This window comes from Amblyomma maculatum, unplaced genomic scaffold, assembly GCF_055883805.1.
Source record: "Amblyomma maculatum isolate TAMU_Amacu unplaced genomic scaffold, ASM5588380v1 scaffold_19, whole genome shotgun sequence".
In the NCBI taxonomy this organism is placed as follows: Eukaryota; Metazoa; Arthropoda; class Arachnida; order Ixodida; family Ixodidae; genus Amblyomma; species Amblyomma maculatum.
The window spans coordinates 2,263,149-2,275,301 of NW_028146744.1; the positions used below are offsets into that span (position 1 = coordinate 2,263,149).

General features: G+C 43.7%; 1 protein-coding gene across 1 annotated transcript in view; it reads right to left on the reverse strand.

Annotated features, from left to right (window-relative positions):
- Positions 1 to 9,620, reverse strand: part of LOC146171570 (cGMP-dependent protein kinase, isozyme 1-like) — a 317,967-nt gene extending 308,347 nt beyond the window's left edge. Inside the window, exons 1-2 of the mRNA XM_084586427.1 lie at positions 9,496 to 9,620; positions 8,176 to 8,342 (exon numbers count right to left, since the gene is read on the reverse strand). Of these exons, the coding sequence (XP_084442553.1) occupies positions 8,176 to 8,342; positions 9,496 to 9,605 (277 nt within the window). The 5' untranslated portion in view covers positions 9,606 to 9,620. The remainder of the gene's footprint in view (positions 1 to 8,175; positions 8,343 to 9,495) is intronic.
- Between the last annotated feature and the right edge of the window lie 2,533 nt (positions 9,621 to 12,153).

A 12,153-nucleotide genomic window follows, 5' to 3' on the forward strand; every position in this document is an offset into this window, starting at 1 on the left:
AAAAAAACGAAAAGCGTACGTGTGCCCTATATTCCTGCCACTAAACATCTGTATACTTCCGTGGCCACAAGGCATGTAGTGCTCCTTATTCTGTGACGATTGTTTCAATAGATATTGTCTCTCCCCAGGTAAGGGGCAAATTTAGTTTGTTTCATTGTAATGTACAATCAGGAAGGAATAAGCACGATGACATATCAGAGTTTCTTAATGTTTTTTCTTTTTAATTTAAAATCGTGATGTTAACTGAAACCTGGTTTATAAATAAATATGATGTCTTAAGCCTACCTAGGTTAACTATTTACTATATTAGCAGACAAAACAAACGAAGAAGTTGATTACTGCAGCTTGTGAAAATAGGCTTGTCAGCAAGTCTAATATCAGGTTTTCCGATAGGAATTAAGGTTGCGATTCGGGCAAGTTGTTTATTGGTTCACATTACATTTTATGGCCAACGAGATTTAATTTTATACTGTTACCTCAACAGTTTCATAATGAGTCACACTTTTGGAAGCACGCAGCGACAGCTATGAAAAGGATTTTCTCAATGGCACCTGGATCGATTTTCTGATGGCAAGACACGGTTACTGCAAGTCCCCCGCTCATGACATTCACAGTGTGAAGGCGTGCAGGAGCGTGCTACCTTTGTGCCAGGTATTTGTCGCCGCAGTCTAGAAATGTAGTGAGTGGTCATTTATTATTAGATATCAAAAAGGAAGGAAAAGATGTTTGCCAGCCCCGGTATCTGAAGCACCTGAACTGGGGCGGCGGAAACAAAGGGATAGCGAGGAAGAGGTAGAAGAAATCAAAGAGGTGAGCTTTAGGGAGAAAGGATAGGGTAGGTAAAAATAAAAAGAAATATTATACACTATGGCACAATATACAGTAGATTGCTAGAGCCCCGCCCGCAAATGTCTTCGGTCGCTGAACACTCGGCATATCGGGCGGACCTGCACAAGAGCTGTCGCTGTGAAGTGATGGCAATCTAGAAATGTAGGACAATTTTCTTATGTCACAGATAGTAATTTTCATGTAGTATTTTGTTCTATGAACTTTACTGACAACACGAATATTTCGCAACAGACGTTTGTGTAGTTATATACCACCGAAAAGTAGAAACCGCTCTGGAGAAAATTAGCTACAGAAGAAACTATACTATACTGCACAAAAATAGTAAACAACTACATGAAAATTTTAGAATGTTAAGAGTTTTTTGTTATTTTGGAAACAGTTCTATCGTTCTTATTTCGACTGGGACCGGTATAGCATCAATGATCGTCTTCATCATCAGTGTGCTACAGATGCGCTATCAGTGTTGCACCGTGAGCGTGCTTTCTACTTGTCTTTCCGAACTGCGCTGCGAGAACCCGTCGCCCCAGACCACTAAACGTTTCTTCTAGTGGTCAAAATTTGTAAGTTGCTGAATCGAATCCTGACATTTGTAAGCGGAAAGAAGTCAGCGTACGTTCCGCCCCACTATAGACTGCCATCTTTCGGCTACAGTTGCCCGGAAGAAATGCTCGCATAATGGTTACAAACGCTCGTCACATGATACAATATTTTCTCTCCGAAGACCCTGGTTTGAGTGTAGACGCCTCATGTATTGCATGCTTTATGAATTTTGTTTCCTTAATAAGCCAAACCAGAAGTGATGTTGCAAGCGTGTGGTACTTCTCAAACAATATTTAGCATATATGGAAGCATAATCGACCATCCACTGCACACAGGTAAGTAAGAAAGAAAGAGAGAAAGAGATAAAGAAAGAAACATAAGGGCATTATCTCAGTAACTAATGTCAAAGAGCACTGGTAAAGCTACAGCGTTTTTTGCTTTTAGTTTTTTATACAACGGTGCGGAGAGAAACGTTTTGAATGCAAAGTTATTTCTAATGATATTGGAAAGCAAAGCGCGGTTAGTCTGAAGAGTGCCGCTATTAATTCGCAATGACGTTTTATGATCACACAAGCGTTGTGCTTTTTTTGGCATCATGTAGCCGGATGGATTGAGGATTGCTTGCTGGTACTAATAAGCATGTTTATAAATTACGTTACTTAAGTCACTTCGGGGCGGAAAGAATTTAAACACATCTAATTATGAATATGTGATGCCGACACAGGATGCGGTCTTCAATCTAACAATGCTGTACCATAAATTATTGATTTCCTGACGCCGGTTAAACGCATTATAATACTTATTTTATTTTTTGGCTCCTACTTTCAATAATTTTCATTAGAGCAAACCAAACTCTCACCCGAAATGACTGCGACGACGTCATTTCTTGGACTCGCTCACGTGCATAAAATCCACCATAACCTGAGTGCGCGCTGGGCAGCGCTGGAATTGAGCGACGCTCGAACGACGCCTATTCATGGCTGTGTACTTGTTGTCAAGCGCAGAATAGCGCCGAGCCTACTCCAGCTGTTCTCTGGTGTTTTGCAACAGAAATGTTATCACTATGCGGAAATGTGCAGGAAGAATCTTGTAGAGTTATCAAACGGATATCGATTTCCGCTAGGCTACGAGCGAACGTCATGATTCGTTTTCTTCGGTCCACGGTTGCAAATCGCCTATTGGAGGCTCCGTTAAGCTCGTACGACTAGCGGAAATTTTATTCGGCGGTGGCAGCTCTAATCAAATATGAGGTTTCTCGCAAGAACCGCATGACGAAACCAAAAATCCGAAACGCGGCACAAGCGTACATCGGCTCAGTAACGGCTCCGCACAAGAGTAAAAAAAAAAAACAAGCATAGCAGCCGCCTGCTTGCCATGTCTGGGCCGATGGCGGAAGGGGCTAATGATAGCTCAGAAAAGCGCCGATTAGAAGGGCGAAAGGGAAGAAGGTGGCGAGTTCGCGCTCCGCCGAGTAGTAACATTTGGTGTACACCAATTTACCGGTCTGCGTACGCGCAGCATCCACAGCTTGTCTCCGCTATTTGGATTATGACTTGCAATGAGCGAACATGCCACGCTTTTTGGATGCACAAGCGGCGCGCTTGAAAACAAAGTGGAGAGGATTCGCTGCAGTCAGTTACATCCTCGGCATCATCTTCGCATTGCAATCCGAAAGCCTTTTCCGTTTAAGCGTTCTTTCCGCGCCGAAATCACCCGCGCATGAAATAGGAGGCCCTGCTCCTAAAATCCATGACGAGTGATGTCCCTTCTTTCTCACAGGTGGCGGGCGGAGACCGCTGTATGGCATTCGCTAACGGCATCGTAACTCCAGGGATGACAAGAGGGTTTTCACCTACGCTTGACTGTTTGCAATGATGGCCACTGTACGGTCGGTCGGCACTGAGTCCTAACTGTTCGCTGCAGGAGTTGGTAATGGACATGTTTCAAAGGTGAGAGTAGTTTCTCTTTGAAGGACAGTTCATACAACTAATCTAGGTCTCGGAAAGTTTGTAACGGGTGACTGTATCATTCCTGGATTCTTTACAGGACTCGTAAATACGTTTTCGTCGTTAAGCGAAGTCATTATAAGGCCTTATAACGATTTGTTGCCACTGGCTCAGTCTTTTTCCAGTCATGGGCCGCCACCACAGCAATCTTGGCTTTCTTGGTGGATCAGCTTTTTATTTTCATCACGTGGGCATGTTGGCCATCCGGATTAGCTTGTGCTGGCAGAACACCATTACACAGTATCCACCCGGTGCGTGGTGGCCTTTTATTACCATGCCTATGTCACCCTCTTATGGTGAGCGCGTTGTCATCTGTATCGCATTCACTTTGTGCATTACACTGTGCGTAGCCAGGTAAGCAACTCATTTACTTGCTGTATATACCTACAGATTTTTTAATTGACAGAGACCGTCTCAAATAGTTTCAGGGCAGTCAATAATCATGTCTATTTGATCACTGGGTATTTCTCACACATTTTTGTTCTTTTGTTGCGTTTATACGACTCCAGAAGTTGAGTCGTTGTTTGTCTTCTGCTGTTGCCTCTAAAATGGGGGCTTTGTCAAGCTGTATTTTTACAGCTTTTTCTGCAGCTCCTCTGTCCATATATCTTTGAGGCAGAAATAAAATTTATTTATTTATTTATATCGTCTCTGTATTCCTATGTGTAGCAACTCTTGTATTTTGCACCGCTACAGTATTCTCCAGTCCATTTTGATATACAGATCATAAAATCTTCGTTATCGTTATTGATCCGTGAACACATTTTATTATGTTAAATGTCTTTATAATCATGCACCAATGGGTGCAATGGGTATCCCCGGCTTTCTGTGTGCCTCATATAGCCGCTTGATAAGGTTAATCATTTGCTTCCCATCGCTGAGATTTTTATGACCCTCTTTCGGGCACGAATTTCTGCGAAATTTTGCATATTTGGACATGAAATATTTTCTCATTTAACCCAGCACGTGCAGTAGGTGCACGGGCTGCCACGCAGCAGTGCCACTGGTGACAAAGATGATTGTCATAGAACTTGCCGCCGAGCCAGAAGTTCATCAGCGGCGCAGTAAGACCGCGGTGCGCCGCCAGCGAAGAAGGCCTTGCAGCCGTGGAAGCAGCACTGAGAGCAGTGCAGAAGGGACCGACCTTGAGCCACGTTTTAACGAGAAAGACCGCGCTGGAGCAAGAGCGTATTAAGAGTCAGCGCAATGAAGGTTCTTCACCGCCAAGCTTACAGCTTGCTCCGGTTCACGGCTCCTTTGTGTGGCTTATCGAATTTTCTGCTGTATAAGAAATTCGTTTCTTCTAGTTATACAGGGCAGCAGTCGCATTAGTGCCAGTGCTGTGGCGAGGTATGAACTTGTCGATCAGATTGAAGCAGCTTCCGTGGTCGTTATTTGAGAGGATTGGTTTAAATGTATGGCGATGCTCTTTGCCTTGTAATTCAGAGTTAGGTGGAGTGTTGTTTTGAATAGTTCAATTTGTCTTAGGCGGATTAAAACAAAATTACGGCATCAAAAGGCAGCAATTTCAGGTATATAACAAATATTGCTGGGTAATTTTGGTCGGTCAGTTAAATATAAATATAAAATGTTAGAGTTTTACTGATGACGTTAAACAGGCTTGTGTAATCAGTTTGGATAACGAGAAAAAAAAACACACTAGATCTGAGACTTCTCTAGCGTAGTTTGAGCAAGGAGACAAATTCAAACAATGCAAACTATGCCTTTGGCTAAATCTGTAGAGGCTTCTCTCAGGCTTATCTGATGTTATCAAAAATTGATACCGCTTATGTTATAATAGCTATCATCCGTATTCGACCCCACCCAACTCATTTTATCTGATGCTGTAAATCCGTTCAAAATTCGTCAGCTTGTTTTATACTTTTCAATTATTCTCACGCGGCTATGAAAGAACACTGAACAAGAGTAGAGGGTTCGCAGGTCGAGGCAACGTTTCGACAAGTGGAGTTGTCTTCGTCTGGGCAAAGCGATCATCACTGGCAGGGGTCTAAATATGCTTTTGCTTCCAAAGAAGAAATGCTGGGGACGGGGAGGGAGGGTGGATGAGAAGAAAGTAGGTCAAGAAGTGAAAATAAAGTATAAAAAAATGTTTCTGCAGTATGTCTGTTTTAGCCTTGAACAACGGATCCTGTGGCCTGCAAAAGAAATAAAAGCCGCAGTACCAGGAAAAACTAAAAGGCGGGATGGATTATAGCCACGACCTAAAGCAGTTTTAGTGCTTGTACACCTTTCTTGAAAAGGAACAGGCATCCCAAGGGTCCTGATAAGGAATATATCTGTAGGGGAACAATTCCCGAAGACTTTCTGCAAAGGGGGCGGGGGGAGGGGGGAAGGAGAAGGAAAAAGAACCAAATAAAAACCGCACAGTGAACCACACCTGGCACACCAACAAAAAGTTTGAGGGCCAGCTAAACTAGGAAGTTATATGAAGGAAATCTGTTTGGAGAAACATACGCTGCTAATGCTATTGCAGAGGGGGATATAGGGTACATGTGCTGTGAATACACTATGCAATTAATACTATATTTGATTGTTTTCTCCATTATTTATGTCGCAGAGGGAACATATTTAAGGGATTCTAACGTTTATTTATTTATTATTGATTTATATTTATTTAGATAATTATTCCTGCTGTTTCCAGTGCTCTAAATGTCTAGATGAGATACGCCTCTTCATATTTTCTGCCCCTTCCAGATTTAAAGCCTGACTGGAGGATATATAACTTTATTTCTTCGAACTTATGGTTTAATGCTTGGAAACTGCTTTCGGGAGGTTTTTGCCTGTGTCTACACAATGGCCATTATGCCTTATGTTCATTGGTCGCCCTGTCTCTCCGATGTAGTGTTTATGACGAAAGAATTATTCTAGGAGGCAGACAATGTTTGAAGACGTGCAGTTAAAGCCTGATGTTACGTGAAAAGTGGATTACTTTTAACCGTGGTGTCGTTTTGTATATGACTGCACGTCATGTGGTTGTGTTGGATGTTTGTTGTCGAGTTTAGAACTCGACAACAAGCGTCATGCGTTTCCCGAATTTCTTGTTTGCAGAAAACCAGCACTGACTGGAACCACCTTCCGCGCTACACCGTCCGCACTGAAGACACGTGGTCCTCGAACACCCGATTACTAAGTATACCACCGTAAACGCGGCATCTGCATCCTTATTCTCCTTTTTGCCTGCACTCTTTGGCTTGATATTAATTTTGTTTATTTTTGCACTCACCTCTTCTGCAATGCCTGCGGGCCCTGAGGTGATTGTAATAAATAAATAAAGGATAGAGAACGGGACAGAAATAGTTGCCGCAATGCAGTGAATTAAATTATCAGAATGAAAACAGCTTTGATGTAACGTTTCTGTATGTGCAACAGACATTATCTCATGTTAAATTCAGAATTGTGCTTCAATATGTATATTTCTCGCGCTATATTTAGTGGTTTTATACGCCATGCATTTTAGCCAACATGGGTGTGTATTTTTCTCTAAATTGTGAATCTCAGTTGTATGTCAGATTTCGGCCTAAATATTGTGACGGACGAGCAAGAAAGAAGCGGACACTGGCAGAAGCGCTCGCGCTAGGCCCGCTAACATATTCATTAAACGTCATCTGTCGACCATTGAGAGTTTTCTATCTCTCCTCTGTTCTCCGGTTTTAATCGGCTTGCCGCTTCGTAACATTTGATGGAGGTGCGGGGTACTTCATCACCCCCTCATCATGGTCCGGAGCTTCGGCGCCCTGCGACTTCTTGCGCCGTCGGCGAAAGGTTAGGAGGCATCGCATCGCTGTTCCCCAGCCTGCCGGACCCAGGAACACCTTGCCGTTCCTCCTCCCCGTCCCCCCACCCCGACCACAAGACACGACGAAGGAGAGACTGACCCGAGACGCCACACATGACCACACGACACCGAGACCCAAACGACCATTAGGTGACCCCACTGCCCTGATGTGCCGACCAACGGCCCCACTACCCAAGACACCGCTACATTTGAAGGCATCCTCCCCTGCCTATGCCATGTGGTGCGTGCTTCGGCCTCCGCCATTGAGTCGTGACAACATATGGCCCGAGATTGTCCTGGGCCAAGGTTCATCGGGAATCATCGTGCCAACAAGCCGTTCTATTCTTCCTTCTTCCTGTTCTTCTTCAAGCATCCAGACACGCCCATCATTATGCCATGGAATCATCAAGACATCGGTAAACGTCCACGGCTGAGACGATCGCTCGGTGGCCTTGGGTCATCTTATGGACGAGCAAGAAAGAAGAAGCGGGCAGTGGCGCGGGCCGAAGCGCTCGCGCTAGGCCCGCTAACATATTCATAAACGTCATTTCACGACCATCGAGCTTCTTCTGTCTTCTGTTCTCCTGTTTGCATCGGCTTGCCGATTCGTAGCAATATGTTCAATTTATATGATTCCTGATAACTTGTCATGAGCGATTGTGCTCTGAACGAGTGAATCCCACATGAACACTCGCATCTCTGTTTTCGTGCTTACAATGCATCAGTACAATGCCTCGGCGGTCGCTTTTTTAGGAGGCGAAAAGCAAGGCGCTCGTGTGCTGTGCGATGTCAGTGCACGTTAAAGAACCCCAGGTGAGCGACATTTCCGGAGTCCTCCACTATGGCACCTCTCATGGCCTGAGTCGCTTTGGGACGTAAAACCCGCAAACCAAACAACCAACCAACTTTTTATGTTTATGGGAAGACTTCTTATCATTTTTTGGCCGAACAGGATAAAATGATGTATAACGGGCTGTGACTCACCAGCAGAGACGTACAGGTGTGAGCCCACGTCTCCTTCTCGGATGACTAGCGTGCCAGCATCGAAGACCTGCGGATACATGCAGTCGACCACCTCTCGCACCTGAGACGAGTCTAGGTTCTTCAGGAAGTCGTTTTCCATAATGGCGTCCTTGATTAGCTGCTTAGACCTGCACGAGGAAATACACGAGAAACGAAAACGCGAATGTTTGCTATATTCTGTACTAGGATTTAAAAATAGAATTTTGCAACAAGATAGTAGGTTGTACACAGGGCCTGCACTTTTCTCTGCTGGTTTTAGGCCATCACCTTGCGCGCCGGGTCGACAAATTGACGACAATCTGTAGAAGAAATCAGTGAAGCAAAAGAAGCAAAGTAGATAAGCTAAACACCAATATCTGCTTCCGACCATTGAGTTCATCTGCGGCAGGCGCGAGCTGTTTAAAAATCAACTAATCTTGATTCACAGACTAGCTACACCGACCAAGAAACATTCCTCTCAGTAATAACGACTGGCCATTGGCTGGGTGTGAGAATGGCCTACTGCGATTGCTCATATTTTGTTTCCAATGTTTTGGAACCTCGCTGAACTACATATGAGGAATAGGCCCCTCAACCAACGCATCAAAGACGACTGCACGGTGGAAAAGCTTATGATATTTCGGGTAGTGAACCTCAACGGTAGTGGCCCTTGCTTACGAAAGTCGGCCGAGAACATATCTGCACTGTATTCGGCTGCCTTCACAACGGTGTAGCCAAAAAGCCACAAAGAAGCTTTTATCAATGTTTACAAAAGGGCATGAAGAAAATAGTGTTTTAAGCAATCACTCTCTTTGATTGTCATAGTACTCAGGTTGTTTCAAGAGCAGCTCACGTGGCACCTGTTCATTAACCTGCAACATGAACATAACTTTACAATCATTGCGCATTCAATTCTAAACGCTATCCTTGCGAACTTAGCTTCTAATGGGCAACGAAGATTACAACGCTGCACAGAATCATTTTAATAAGCACCCATACGCATTGGCTGACATGTCTACTAAAGCCCGTAAAGTTGCAACGCTGTCTACGAGTCACTTCTCGAACTCACCTTCTAAAAGTAGCTCCATTATATACTGAAGAAGGTGCACTGGGTCTTCAAATCCATAGGATAATGGAATCTATAAATTGTATTCCTTACGCAAAGTTCGAAAGCCTGCGATGGTACGCTATCAAAGAGGTTAGCAACAAATAGAGCCTCTCGTATTTAAGGGTGCACTCTGGATTGCTTCGTTATAAATGTATACAGACGTTCTGAAGCATGCTAGGGCTCAGTTGGCGCACCTGAAATCCTTGGGGTGGTGCGAAACGTCCACTTCCAGCACCAGGGTTCGGCAGGTGGCGCTCTCGCCGGAGACGCCCTGCTTCTTCTGCAGGGTGCTCTGGCCGGCCATGGAGTGATGCTGGTGGATGGTGGCCAGCAGATCAGGACGGCCGTCCTTGGACGTCGCCTGCAGCACCGACTGCAGACAAAATTGCAGCCGATTTAGCTACCTCGGACAAATATCAAGCATACGCGAAAGCCCGTAACGTCCCATTTACCATTTGGGTAGGGCTCGGTAAGTTATGTAGCACTAGAAAAACTTTGGAACTGATTTACACCCCTTAAGAGGGCAATGCGATAGCGCTCTGTCTAGATTCATTTCGTACGTATAGACGCTGATGAAGGCGGCTACATTCAGTGCACAGAGCGAAAGAGTAGCAGTAAAATGTGTGCAGTGATCATATATATCAGAGCTCTTGAACGTTACCAGTTGAAAAACTTCCGATTGGGCCCACGTATTAAAAAAAGACGGCGTTTTTGATTGGACAAAATTCTAGTGTTTATGAATATAGACGGCGCATCGTGCTGAACAGGAGTGCAAAAAACCAGGACACAAGGAACACATAGAAACAGGACTAGCGCACGATGCTTCACCGACTCGCCCACACAAAGGCATTAATAGGCGGCGCCCGCGGCCACTAATGAAAACTGCGTCTAAGTTGCATACTTTCAGATTGTTTATAAATGCGCAATCACCGCGAAAATTGAATCAGTTGAAGAGTTGTAGTGCCAAACATTCTTAGACATAACAGCGGTAGATGTGAAAAAGAAGAAAAAAAATTGATTTCCAGAAAGCAATGATGGAAACAGCAGAAAACTTCACTGATTCTCCTGACGCGCGACAATCCAGAGGCAGCCGAAGAGTGTCTAATTAAATCAGTCACTTTTTAAAGCGCAGTTATTCAGGTGGTAGGACCCAATAAATCAATATATATATGTGTGTGTGGGTGGGTGGGGGGTGTATGTATGTATGTACGTACGTATGTATGTATGTATGTATGTATGTATGTATGTATGTATGTATGTATGTATGTATGTATGTATGTATGTATGTATGTATGTATGTATGTATGTATGTATGTATGTATGTATGTATGTATGTATGTATGTATGTATGTATGTATGTATGTATGTATGTATGTATGTATGTATGTATGTATGTATGTATGTATGTATGTATGTATGTATGTATGTATGTATGTGTGTGTGTATGTGTGTATGTATGTATGTATGTACGTACGTACGTACGTATGTATGTATGTATGTATGTATGTATGTATGTATGTATGTATGTATGTATGTATGTATGTATGTATGTATGTATGTATGTATGTATGTATGTATGTATGTATGTATGTATGTATGTATGTATGTATGTATGTATGTATGTATGTATGTATGTATGTATGTATGTATGTATGTACCGTCTTTGCCAAAGGTAACCAGGCTGCATGTTTTGCTTCTCGCTTGTATTCTAAAGCCAACATGGCTGCCCATAGGATCACAACTTGTTAATAAGGGAGGGCAGGAGCTCTCCTTTACTTTGCCCAGATTTACAGCTTCAGAAGTGGCACGAATTCTCCACTACCTGACCTAGAAGCGAAATCCGCAGCCTGGTTACTTTTGGCAAAGACGGTATGTATGTATGCATGTATGTATGTATCGCACGTCGAATTTAGTGGCTCGAGGACCATGCTTCATGAGCTACATAGGTGGGAGGTAATAGAATCGGTGACCTTTTCCCACGTGCGTGTGTCACGCGCAACCAATCTGTCAGCAGAGGCAGAAAAAAAGAGACCCTGAATTCAGCCTATTGGCCATATTTTAATGCCTCATATCTAAAGACATAACTTTATACAGTAATATAACCAGCCCTTATACATAGCATTCATTGATTACGAAAAAGCGTTTGACTCAATAGAACTTCGGTGGTGAAACAGGCATTGCGAAACCAGGGGGTAGAGAGTCGTACGTGAAAGTACTGGGAGATATACATAGTAGCTGCACAGCAACCATAGTTCTGCAGGAAGAAAGTAACAAAATTCCCACAAAGAAATGTGTTAGGCAAGCAGACACGATCTTCCCAATACTATTCACAGCTTGCTTAGATGAAGTATTAAGAGACTTGGAATGGGAGCACTTAGCGATAAGGATAGCTGGAAAATACCTCAGTGATCTGCGATTTGCTGATGAGATTGCCTTGCTAAGTAACTGAGGAGATGAACTGCAAAGAATGATTGGTGACCTAGACAGGAAAAGTAGAAAGGTAGGCTTGAAAATCAATTTGCAGAAGACTAAGGTAATGTTCAACAGCCTCGGGAAAGAACAGCAGTTTACATTAGGTAGCGAAGCACTGGAAGTAGTTGGCGAATATGATTACTAAGGACAGGGAGTAACCGCAGATCCGGACCATGAAAAGGAAATAACAAGAAGAATGAGATTGGGATGGAGCGCATTTGGCAAGCACTCGCAGATTATGACTAGCCGCTTACAGGTATTGCTCACGAGGAAAGTGTACAACAGTTTCATCTTACGTGTACTACTCTATGGGGCTGAAACGTGGAGGCTAACCATGAGAGTTCTACTTAAGTTGAGGACAACGCAGAGGGCTATGGAAC